This window comes from Rana temporaria, chromosome 2 (assembly GCF_905171775.1).
Source record: "Rana temporaria chromosome 2, aRanTem1.1, whole genome shotgun sequence".
NCBI classification, from domain to species: Eukaryota; Metazoa; Chordata; class Amphibia; order Anura; family Ranidae; genus Rana; species Rana temporaria.
This window is the reverse complement of record NC_053490.1, coordinates 245,204,341-245,217,269: the sequence shown is the minus strand read 5'-3', so window position 1 is coordinate 245,217,269 and position 12,929 is coordinate 245,204,341. Positions and strand designations below refer to the sequence as shown.

Here is a 12,929-nt window from a genome sequence, read left to right as displayed (position 1 = left end):
CAGGGTATGCTGAGATGTTGCTACTAGAATGTTGCATTGCAGGTCACATGCAGGTCCCAATGCTGCTGTTCTGTTGTGCCCCCTGTTCTCCCTCACCCAGAGTGGGGTCACTCTAATATAAGAAGGTGTGTTACTGACCAGATCACCAGGTGAAAACAGAGAGGTAAAAGCTTAACCGCTTGTCCACTGGAGACCCTCTTATTCTGGGCTGACGTCATATGACGTCGCACCTTCACAAGCCACTAGGGCCACTAGGGGGGCGCGCGCGCACAACGTCACTGTGGACCCGATGCACGTGCCCGGCGGCCGCGATGGCCGCCGAGCACCCGCGATTGCCCAGTAACTGAGCAGGACCGTGGCTCTGTGTGTGTAAACACACAGATCCACATCCTGTCAGGGAGAGGAGACCGATGGTGTGTCCCTTGTACATAGGGACAACCATTGATCACCTCCCCCAGTCAGTCCCCTCCCCCCACAGTAAGAATCACTCCTTAGGGAACACATTAACCCCTTCAACACCCCCTAGTGTTAACCCCTACCATGCCAGTCATATTTATACAGTAATCAATGCATTTTTATAGCAGGGATCACTGTATAAATGTGAATGGTCCCAAAAATGTGTCAAAAGTGTCTGATGTGTCTGCCGCAATATCGCAGTCATGATAAAAATAGCTGATCGCCTCCATTACTAGTAAAAAAAATAATAATGAAAATGCTATAAAACTATCCCCTATTTTGTAGCTGCTATAACTTTTGCGCAAACAAATCAATATACGCTTATTGCGATTTTTTTTAAGCAAAAATATGTAGAAGAATACATATCAGCCTTAACTGAGGAAAACATTTGTTTTAAAAAAAATGGATATTTATTATAGCAAAAAGTAAAAAATATTGTGTTTTTTTTTTTCAAACTTGTCCCTCTTCTGTTTATAGTGCAAGAAATAAAAATCGCAGAGATGATCAAATACCACCAAAAGAAGTCTCTTTTTGTGGGAAAAAAATGATAAAAATGTTATTTAGGTACAGTGTTGTATGACTGCGCAATTGTCATTCAAAATGTGACATCACTGAAAGCTGAAAAGTGGCTTGGGCAGGAAGGGGGTGAAAGTGCCCTGTAGGCAAGTGGTTAAAAAAAGAAAATGAATGTCGCTACAACATCTAACGACCGATAAGCTGCAATATATTGCATTTATGGTTTTGGGTTTAATAGCACTTTAATACAGTTTCAAAGGAAATCCTTTTTGTGATTTTTAAATTATTAGGATCCTATGTCCTGTAACCATTTTAGAGGAAAAATGCCCTTAGCTGAGTCCCTAAAAAAGAAGCCAGGCCTTTGTTCATTTGTATATATTCACAGATTTATGTACTAATATTGAATACAGAATTGTGAAAATAAATCATCATTTTGTCTCATTTGTATTTTTGATTAAAAGTTAAGTTTAGCAAAAAGTTGTTATGCCCAGGATCATATTGCATCCGGCATGACTGTAAAGTCCTGTGAAGTTTTTCACTGCTCAGTATCATGTAAGCATTCTGTATCAGCATTGAGGAAATCAGATTTTTCAAAGGGTTGAACGCTAGGCTTTCTAGTGCTGACACTGTTGTCATCAGTCACATTATCAGGGGTACTAATGTAATTAAAGTCTTGTTCGTTATTTTTTTCATTGTACTGTTCATTAATAAAGACAGTTTGATGTTCACCTTCTTCATATTCGCTATTGTCCTGCAGACTTTTGTCAGGGCTGTCTTGCCACTTTGTATCCAATCCTTCTTTGTATTCTTGATTTTTTGACTCATCAAAGTTGCCATCATTATCTTCATGGTCATGCTCATTACCGGTAAGCTCATGATCAGTATTCCTTGTGTGCTCCATTAAGTGTTCTCTAATGGATGGCTCATTTACTGTCTCTGCAGCTCCATCAAACTGAAACTCAAGGAAACCGCTTCCCTCTGCCAAGTTTTCTCTCATTTCATTGCCATCTTCGTTTTCATCAGGTATAGATGGCAGCTGATGTCCATCGTTTACAGTTTCTCTCTTAAACTTATCAGAATCCAGATTTGTTACTAAATTGTTACCAGAAACTGTGATCTCGCCAACTGTATCCATTGTTGCGTTTTGCTTGAGTGATTCAGAGCCATTTGCTGTCTCCATTATTAAACTGTCAGCAATTACACTCTTTGATGAAAAGCTTTCAATATCTGCAATTAAAACAGAAGTTGTAAGCAAATTAATGAAAAATGACATATGAAATATTATTTTTATTACACACAATTGACAAAGTGGCGTTTGCATGGTGCTATGCAAAGGAAACGGAGATGGCATAGTTACTTTACAATTCAAAACACTAGGGTAAAGGGACTTATAATCTAAAAAGGGCAAGTGACATAAGAAGAAATAACTGTAAGGGATGAGCAGATAAAGACAGTAAAAGTCCAGAAGTTAGGTAGAGGTGGGTTAGACCTGCCCCAAGAGATGAGCCATACAGGTTGAGGTAGGCACTAGACAGTTACAAAGGATGGGAGAGGCTCTGAACAGGTCTTGGAGGTAAACTTTGGAGGAAGGTAGATAAGTCTGTCAGTAGCATTCATTATGAACTAAAGTGGGGACAGCCATGGAAGACGCCATGAAAAGAGGGAGAAAAGTGGAAGAGGTAGAGTGGTGGTTCTATCCAATTATAAGGTTGCTTTAGGGGTCAAGTAAATATTTAAGTTTTAGAAAGACGGTTTCTGTGGAGTGTTGCAGACAGGGGTCCAATCAGGGGTCAAGAGGGTTGTTATTAGTGAGGCAGCAGCTTAGATGGTTGTAGACTAGGCGTTCCAGAAGTTTGGATGAAAACAGAAGCAATGAGATGGATTTTAGGTTGTCCAGATTGGTGGGGTCCAGTCAGGGCTTTTTAAGTGTGGGGGTGATCAGTGTATGTTTTAGGGTGGGTAGGAAGATTCCAGTAAAGAGGGAGAGATTTAAGATGTGAGTAAGATAGCATCAAATGGATTACAGGGTGATCATAGTTATGGGAGGAATCAGAGAAAGGTTTGTGACGTGATCAAAAGCATATTGAATGTAGTGGTATACATGGTATGTTAGCTGGGGGAGATAACAGGACAGTGAAGATTCCATCATGAATTTCATCTCTCTTTGAAGTGATTGGCAATGGCCTATGCAGTGAATGAGTTAATGGGTTGCAGCAGAGGGGCATAAAGTAAAGTAAGGAAGGAAGTAATGAAAATTGAATGAGAGGATGTTATTAAGAATGATGAATAGGTCTGCTTGGCTGCACACTCATGGGTACGCATTTCGGTGATACATGATGCACCGCGATATGTTTACATCTTCGCTCTCACTGATTGGCAGTTACCCTTTTGGATGGCCCAGCCTCTCTGTTCCGAGCAGTTACCATGACTATGCATCTTTTTTTGTTCGCAAATGCGTGTTTTGGAGCTGCTCCATCTCCCAGATACTTCCGCCCACCATGTGTCGGCAGTCCCTTGACGAGGACAGCAGCGGATCTATGGGAGGTGAAAGCAGAGTGTCCCGGACCATCTGTTGGCCCGTGATGCTCATTCGCTCCTCCTCCATCTTACTCTCTTTTGGTGCGAAAATTGAGGCAAACCAATTGGCTCTGATAGGAAGTAATATCCTATTTAATGGTGGCTGTCTTGATCACACTTCGTTGCACAGCCATGATCGAGGCATACTGTATATTGATCTCCCAATCGAAGGTATGATATTTGTCCTGTGGGAAGATGATAGACACCAGCTGAGCTCCAATAGATGTATTGTAGCCACTTTTGGGGTATTTATGTCTCTTATATATATATATATATATATATATATATATATATATATATTCACTTTTCATTAGATCATATGCCGTCTTGTCTCTTGGCCAGCCCTGTGAGCATTGGTTCGCCGTGTTGAGCTTTGCCTGTTGGTAATCGCGGCTGCTCTACTTATCCCACTAATTCCAATATTTCTAAGTGGGCTTTAATGCTTAATTGGTCCACAGTTTACCCCACCATGTGTAAGCCATCCGGGCTGGATCTCCCCTGAATTCAGCCATCTATCTCCGAAACATGTCAGTATTTGACTAAACTCCTATATACACTGATTCAATGTCAACATTGGAGTTTTGTCCTTATGTATTATGGCAATATAGACTGCATGTCTGCTTTTATGATTATTATTCCTTACAATATGTTTATTTGTGTACTTCAATAAATACTTTTCTATATTTTTTATACATTTGTTTGGTATTCCATATTACTATAGTGCAATCCGCACAATCCCAGGGGCATTTTCTTTTCCTCTACTTGGCTGTACAGAGGGAGGAATTATATTTCATGAGGCCAGGCTTAAACAGGGTGAAGTACTGCAGGGACCTAGTTTATGTCATACTCACTTAACCACTTACCCCCCGGACCATATTGCTGCCCAAAGACCAGAGTACTTTTTGCGATTCGGGACTGCGTCGCTTTAACAGACAATTGCGCGGTCGTGCGACGTGGCTCCCAAACAAAATTGGCGTCCTTTTTTTCCCACAAATAGAGCTTTCTTTTGGTGGTATTTGATCACCTCTGCGGTTTTTATTTTTTGCGCTATAAACAAAAATAGAACGACAATTTTGAAAAAAATGAATATTTTTTACTTTTTGCTGTAATAAATATCCCCCAAAAATATATAAAAAAACATTTTTTTTCCTCAGTTTAGGCCGATACGTATTCTTCTACATATTTTTCGTAAAAAAAAATCGCAATAAGCGTTTATTGATTGGTTTGCGCAAAAGTTATAGCGTTTACAAAATAGGGGGTATTTTTATGGCATTTTTATTAATATTTTTTTTACTAGTAATGGCGGCGATCAGCGATTTTTTTTTTGGTATTGCGACATTATGGCGGACACTTCGGACATTTTTGACACATTTTTGGGACCATTGGCATTTTTATAGCGATCAGTGCTATAAAAATGCATTAGATTACTATAAAAATGCCACTGGCAGTGAAGGGGTTAACACTAGGGGGCGGGGAAGGGGTTAAGTATGCCTGGGTGTGTTCTTACTGTGGGGGGGGGGGTGGCCTCACTAGGGGAAACACTGATCCTCGGTTCATACAGTGTATGAACCGAAGAAAAGCATTTCCCCTGCTGACAGGAACGAGAGCTGTGTGTTTACACACACAGCTCCCGTTCCCCGCTCTGTACCGAGCGATCGCGTGTGCCCGGCGGCGATCGCGCCCGCCGGGCACACGCACGGGAGTCGGGGGCGAGCGGGGGGCGCGTGCGCGCGCCTCCGGCGGCGCGCGTGCGCCCCTAGTGGCGGCTAAAGGGTAGGACGTCATAATACGTGATCTCGCCTAGGAGAGCCACCTTGTGGACGTATTATGACGGTGCGGCGACGGCAAGTAGTTAAGTATGACTACCGTATTTTCCGGCGTATAAGACGACTTTTTGGATGCAAAAAAATGCATCCAAAGTCGGGGGTCGTCTTATACGCCGGGTACGGTCTCCGTGCAGCTGCGATCGTCATAATTTCAAAGCTGCGCGCCGTCTTCTCAGCACGTCCTCGCTGTCCTGTGATTGGCGGAACAGAAATCTTCCCAGCAGCGCCTCTGTTCTGTTTTCCGCCTATCACGGATGCCTTCTAATCCTCGGACGAGATGAGAAGGCATCCGTGATTGGCGGAACATAGAACAGAGGCGCTACTGGGAAAATGTGTGTTCTGCCAATCACAGGACACGCTGAGAAGACGGCGCGCGGCTTTGAAATCATGGACGCTCGCAGCAGACGGAGACTGTCACCGGCCTGCAAAACGTGAGTGATGGCACAGTGGGGGGGAAAGTGGGGGCATGCAATGTGATGGCACTGTGGGGGAATGCAATGTGATGGCACTGTGGGGCATGCAATGTGATGGCACTGTGGGGGAATGCAATGTGATTGCAATGTGATGGCACTGTGGGGGCATGCAATGTGATGGCACTGTGGGGGCATGCAATGTGATGGCACTGTGGGGGAAAGTAATGTGATGGCACTGTGGGGGCATTTAATGTGATGGCACAGTGGGGGCATGTAATGGCACAGTGGGGGCATGTAATGGCACAGTGGGGGCATGTAATGGCACAGTGGGGCTTGAAAAAAAGGGGGTAGTCTTATACAGTGAGTATATCCCAAACCAAAAATTTTCCTGGAAAATTAGGGGGTCGTCTTATACGCCGGGTCGTCTTATACGCCGGAAAATACGGTATATCTTTTGAGGCTTCTGGTGTTGTCTGTTCACAAAAGTTTTAGAAGTTGGGTAATAATTCATTGTGTTGTATGGGGAGCATGTGTATCCAGGGAGGAAGGGGGAGAGTTCTTGTAGCCAAAAGTGACCAGGTCAAAGCAAGATAGGGGTTACACAGTGTTGTAGAGTAGCCAGTATCACAATAGAGAAGTTTTCAACTGGATAAGGTTTCTGTAGGTAGCTGTTTGCTGGTTGGAGAAATAGGGGTTGAAGACAGGACAGGCTTGAAACAGATAGAGTTGTGATTGGACAGAGGAAAATTGGTTTTTGGGAGGCTGGAAAAAGAGCGGAGGTGGGATAATACATGGTCAAGGGGGTTGCCATTAGAGTAAATAGGAGTATGTGTTTCTTGTGTTAGATCAAAATATGAGATTAGGTTTAAAAGTTGAGACGTGCCTAGGGTAATAGCATGGTTGTTAAAATCACCAAGAATGATAGTGGGTATCTGAGCGATTTTCAGGCAGAGAAGTAATCATAGAAGCATGATACTCATCCAAGGGGCCAATGAATCAAAGCCATCCTCACAGAAAATAAAGAAAAAATATGTATTTTGTGAACTTCAAAAGAGGAGAGGGATAGAGTCAAAGGTGTAAGAGGAACTTGAGAAGTGCTTTGTGGAAAAAGGATTCCAATCCCACCTCCGATTTTTTTTTTTACTAGAGCTGGGTAAGTGAGTCAAGTGAAGACCACTGGGGAAAGTGTAGCTGGAAAAGTAGAGTCTGATTCCTGAAACAAGGTTTCAGTAACGGAAAGTAGGTTAAAGGAGTAGGAGATAATAAGGTAACAAACAGAGATAAGCTTGTTACAGACCAAGCAGGAGTTCTAGATGGCAGTGAGAAGGTGGGGGAGATGGGCGTGTTTTTGAGAGCAAGGAAATAGAAATTAGAGTGTTTTGTATACTTTTATCCTGAGGTTGGGCTTAAACTGAATTTTCTATAAAAGCAGTACAAATTCATTGTTTTTTATCACTTCCAATTTTAGGGAAGTCAGTGAGCATTGCTACCCCAGGAGGAAATGTTATTGGCAGAAATAACAAGGGAAATAAAAGAAAAAGGCCTGGAAAAATACATGTTGTTTAAAAACACTTTAACCTCTAATGCCCTGTACACATGATCGGTTCGTCTGATGAAAACGGACCGATGGACCGTTTTCATCAGACGAACCAATCGTGTGTAGGCCCCATGAGTTTTTTTCCCATCGGTGAAAAAAAATAGAACCTGTTTTAAATTTTTCTTATGGTTAAAAAACCAATAGAAAAAAATGATCGTCTGTGGGAAATCCAAATCCATTGGTCAAAAATCCATGCATGCTGAGATCATGCTCGGAAGCATTGAACTTCATTTTTCTCAGCACGTCGTGTTTTACTGTACGTCACTGCATTGGACACGATCGGATCTTTAACCGATGGTGTGTAGGCAAGACTAATGAAAGTCAGCTTCATCGGATATCTGATGAAAAAATCCATCGATTCGTTTTCATCAGACTAACCAATCATGTGTACAGGGCATTACAGTATATAGGATTATAAAACTGAGATTTGGAATTGCAAAAAACAGATCGCCATTGAGAAATAATAGATATAGCTCTGTCTACAGAATATCCTTGCAGCTACGAAAGGGTCACCTCTTGACTTTTGGAATTCATAGATCTAGGGATTAGCAGGAATACCCATGCTGTCAGGATTCAGTAGCAAATTTATTAATAGGCATCCACACACCACAAACATTGAACACAAAGGGCCAGATTCTCGTACAATTGCGGCGGCGCAACGTAACCTGTTTACGTTACACCGCCGCAAGTTTTCAGTGTAAGTGCCTGATCCACAAAGCACTTACCTGTAAACTTGCGGCGGTGTATCGTAATACGTCCGGCGCAAGCCCGCCCAATTCAAATGGGGCGTGTACCATTTAAATTAGGCGAGCTCCCGCGCCGGACGTACTGCGCATGCTCAGTTTAGAAATTCCCGCCGTGCTTTGCGCGATGTGACATCATTTTTTAGAACGGCGACGAGCGTAGCGTCCATTCGTATTCCCGGACGTCTTACGCCAAAACAAAAAAAAATTTAAATTCAACCCGGGAACGACGGCCATACTTTAACATGGCTCGACTAAAGTTAAGCCATGTTAAAGCAGGTGTAAATTTGCGACAGGAAAAAATTACTAGCGACGACGTAACGAACGCGAAAACCGTCGTAGATCGCCATAAATGCTCATTAGCATACCCGACGCAGGAAAACTACGCGAACTCCACCCAGCGGCGGCCGAGGTACTGCATCCTAAGATCCGGCGGTTTAAGTCAATTACACCTGTCGGATCTTAGGGCTATCTATGCGGAACTGATTCTATGAATCAGTCCCATAGATACTCTGAGAGATACGACGGCGTATCTGTGAATCTGGCCCAAAATGCCTAACTACAGTAAGTAGCAGAAACCTAACAAACTAACTACATACACTATTTATACAAGATGGGCAACATGGGTAACAGTGAATACCAGAGATTAGGGATAAGCCGAACCCCCCCCCCCCCCGTTCGGTTCGCACCAGAATCTATAGATCAAGAATTGCAATTGCATGCCATTGTTGAACAGTGGTAGAAAAATTGGGCCTTTGTTGCTGGTGCTGGTGCCACAACACTGTAAGCCCTCACAGTTACTATTGGTGGGCGCAGGAATGGGCCCTGCTGTGAAATATTAGATCAAGAATTGTAATTACATGCCCCTGTTGAACAGGGGCAGAAAAATTGGGCATTTGTTGGTGGTGGTGGTGGTGCTGGTGCCACAACACACACTGTAAGCCCTCACAGTTACTCTTGGTGGGCGCAGGAATAGGCCTTGCTGTAAAATATTAGATCAAGAATTGTATCTACATGCCCCTGTTAAACAGGGGCAGAAAAACTGGGCCTTAGGTACTGGTGCTGGTGTCTCAACATTGCAACCCCTCAAAGATACTCTAGTTGGAGCGCAGGAATGAGCCCGCTGCAAAGTGTTGCATCAAAAATTGTAATTACACGCCCATGTTAAACAGGGGCAGAAAAATTGGGCCTTAGCCACTGGTGGTGGTGCCCAGAACCAAAAATGTTCTTACAAGCTATCAGCATGATCACTGAGGATGGAAAAGGATAGTCACTCAGCATCAGCATAGGCAGTCTTGAAGGGATCTGACATTTCAAAAAAAAATATTCAGTTACATCAGCATCAGGTGCTTGGTAGCTGGTGGTGATCCAAGCCTGATTCATTTTTATGAAGGTCAGTCGATCGACCGAGTTGGTGGAGAGGCGCACCCTGTGATCAGTTACAAAGCCTCCAGCAGCACTGAATGTGCATTCTGAAAGAACGCTGGATGCTGGACAGGCCAGTAGCTCAATTGCGTACTGTGCAAGCTCTGGCCAGTGATCCATCCTCAAGACCCAGTAAGCCAGAGGATTTTCAGGGGGAAAGGTGTCCAAGTCTGATCTTGCCCCTAGGTATTCCCGCATCATGTAAAACAGACGCTGGCGATGGTCGCTGGAACCGGCCATACCTTGGGGCTGCCGACTAAAAAATTGTCTGAATGCATTGGTCAGACAGCCACCTTCTCCACTGCTCCTTCTGTGACTGACCGAAGCCTCAGCAACACGTTGTCCAGGACCAGGATTTTGTAACCCCCCAGTCTCTGGGAACGCGTTGCACAGACCTTTCTGCAAGGCCTCCCGAAGATGTTTCATCTTCTGCTCCCTCTGCGCCGGCAAGATAAGGTCCGCAATCTTACTCTTGTAACGTGGATCAAGGAGGGTTGCCAGCCAGTAATGATCCCTCTACTTGATAGCACGAATACAAGGATCCTTCCGCAGGCTTTGCAGGATCAGGGAGGCCATACAGCGTAGGTTTGCTGAGGCATTCGATGTGGAGTCCTCTGGGTCACTGAGGACGACAGGATCCGCAGCCACCTCGTCCCAGCCACACACAAGTTCATGGGTTTCTTGGGACTGTAATTGATCCCTTAAAGACTGCTGCTGATGCTGAGTGCTAGGCTCCACCTCCATTCTGACACAATCCTCCTCCTCCTCCTCCTTGCTTCGTCCTCTTCCTGTGTGATAGGCGGGCAAGCAGGAACACTGTCTGGATAAAGGGGGCCTTGAGGGGTAAGAAAGTCCTCCTCTTCCTCCCTCTGTTCTGCCCCAAGGGCCCTGTCCATTATTCCATGCAGCGTGTGCTCCAACAGGTGAATAAGAGGGACAGTGTCACTGATGCATGCACTGTCACTGCTCACCATCCTCGTGGCCTCCTCAAATGGTGACAGGACAGTGCATGCATCCCCGTTAATGGCCCACTGGCGTAGGGAAAAAAAAACAAGCTCCCCTGACCCTGTCCACCTGGTGGGCATGTCACAGATTAGGTGGTTCTTGGGCAGGTTGTATTCCTTTTGGAGGTCTGCCAGCCGAGCACTGGCATTATATGACCGTCGTAAATGAACACAGAGTTTCCTGGCCTGCTTCAGGACATCCTGTAAGCCCGGGTACCTGCCCAAGAACTGCTGCACCACCAAGTTAAGGACATGAGTAAAACAGGGCACATGGGTCAGTTATCCCTGTCGCAGGGCGGAGAGGAGAATGGTGCCATTGTCGCAAACCACCATTCCTGGCTAAAACTGGCATCAACCACCTCTGAGCCTGCCCCTGCAGAGCTGACAGAACCTCTGCCCCAGTGTGGCTCCTGTCCCCCAAGCACACCAGCTCAAGCCCTGCATGACATCTCTTTGCCTGTGTACCAGCGTAGCCCCTTGAACGCCTACGGAGCACCGCTGCTTCCGAGGACACAACAGCACAGGAAGAGGCCACAGAGGAAGAAGAAGAGGAGGGGGTGGAGGAGAGAGGTGTGTCACAACCAGTAGTAGAATTTTAGAGGCGTAGTGGCTAAACAACCTCCAACACTACGGTACCTTGTCCTGCATCCTTCCCAGCTGCCAGCAGAGTCACCCAATGCACCTTGAAAGATAGGTAATGTCCCTGTCCATGCCTGCTGGACCATGAGTCACCTTACCACTGACCGTCCTGTCCAGCGAGGCATGGACATTGCCTTCCACATGCTGGTAGAGAGCCGGAATCGCCTTCCGTGAGAAAAAGTGGCGTTTGGGAACTTGCCACTGAGGTACCGCACATTCCACAAACTCACGGAAGGAGGCAGAATCTACCAACTGAAAAGGCAGCAGTTGAAGTGCTAGCAATTTAGCTAAGCTAGCATTCAACCACTGGGCATGTGGATGGCTGGGAGAGAACTTCTTTCGGCGCTGCAGCAGCTGGGGCAGGGAAATTTGCCTGGTACAATCTGACATTGGTGTACCAATAGTAGATTGCCTGCAAGTACTTGGCTGTGACACACCTAATTCTACACCTTCAGTCCTATCAGTGCAGGCTTCAGAGAGGACTGAGGGTATAGTGGGGTTGGAGATCCCAGCTGATGTGGAGCAAGGAGAGGTCCACTTTGTTCTTTGGTGTGGGTTTTTGAGATACGCTTACCAACGAACTGCATGGCAGGTCGACATATGTCTGGTCAAGCATGTGGTGCCCAAGCGGGTGATGTTTTGGCCACGCGAGATACGTTTGAGACATATGTTGCAAATAGCAGCGGTGCGATCTGATGCACTCATCTCAAAAAAGGCCCACACCAAAGAACTTTTGAAATAACGCTAAGAAACAGCAGCGCCCTGCACATGCGGAGCTCTGCGTTGTGATGCAGTTGGTGTTCTGCCATTATGCTGGCCCCTGGAGGGCATCCTGCCTCATTGGAGATGTGGCTCCTCCTCCTCCTCTCTCCTATCAGGCACCCACGTGGAGTCAGTGACCTCATCATCCCCTCCCTCCTCATCACTGTAGAAAACCTGGCAGTATGCTGCAGCTGGGGGAACATGACTGCCAAATTGCTGTCCTTCTTGGGCACCCCCTCTCTCTGGGCTCACGTTACTGCCTTCCTCTAGCTGTATACCATCATCGCAGCCTTCAAAACGCTGCGCATCCTCCTGCAGCATGTACCCAACACTGTGGTCAAACAATTTGGTGGATTCCTCAGGAGGACATGGTGGGGCTAGGGAAGGAGTGACTGATGCCATTGAGCAGAGGGAAAAGGCCGCACTGGCAGCTGCTTTGCCAGACAAAGTACCCTAAGCCTGGGTGAGAGAGGATGAGGAGGAGGAGGGCGGCTTGGTCATCCACTCTACCAAGTCTTCGGTATGTTGCGGCTCCAGTTGCCGAAAAAAAGGACGAGCATGTCCCACGCTAATAAATATGAGAAACACCAGCTTTACGTAGCTTTAGGTGCACAATGTGCAGAGGACACAGACAGTACACACACCACGTAGCTTTAGGTGCACACTGCAGAGGACACAGACAGTACACCACGTGAAAGTACTTGCAGAATGATCCCCTGCCTGTGGTATTAATATGAGCAGATCCCTGCCTCTGGGAATAAATATGAGAAACACCAGCTTTACGTAGCTTTAGGTGCACAATGTGCAGAGGACACAGACAGTACACACACCACGTAGCTTTAGGTGCACACTGCAACGGACACAGACAGTACACCACGTGAGAATACTGCAGCTAGCACAATCACCTGCCTGCCTGTCATTTAATTAGGAAGAGCGGATCAAGCTAAACTCAATACTGTGTATAAATATAT

General features: G+C 45.6%; 1 protein-coding gene across 1 annotated transcript in view; it reads right to left on the bottom strand.

Annotated features, from left to right (window-relative positions):
* Positions 1 to 1,340: 1,340 nt before the first annotated feature.
* LOC120926622 (dynein beta chain, flagellar outer arm-like) overlaps positions 1,341 to 12,929 on the bottom strand; it is a 533,844-nt gene continuing 522,255 nt past the window's right edge. The window contains 1 exon segment of the mRNA XM_040336739.1: positions 1,341 to 2,199. Coding sequence (XP_040192673.1) covers positions 1,508 to 2,199 — 692 coding nt within the window. The 3' untranslated portion in view covers positions 1,341 to 1,507.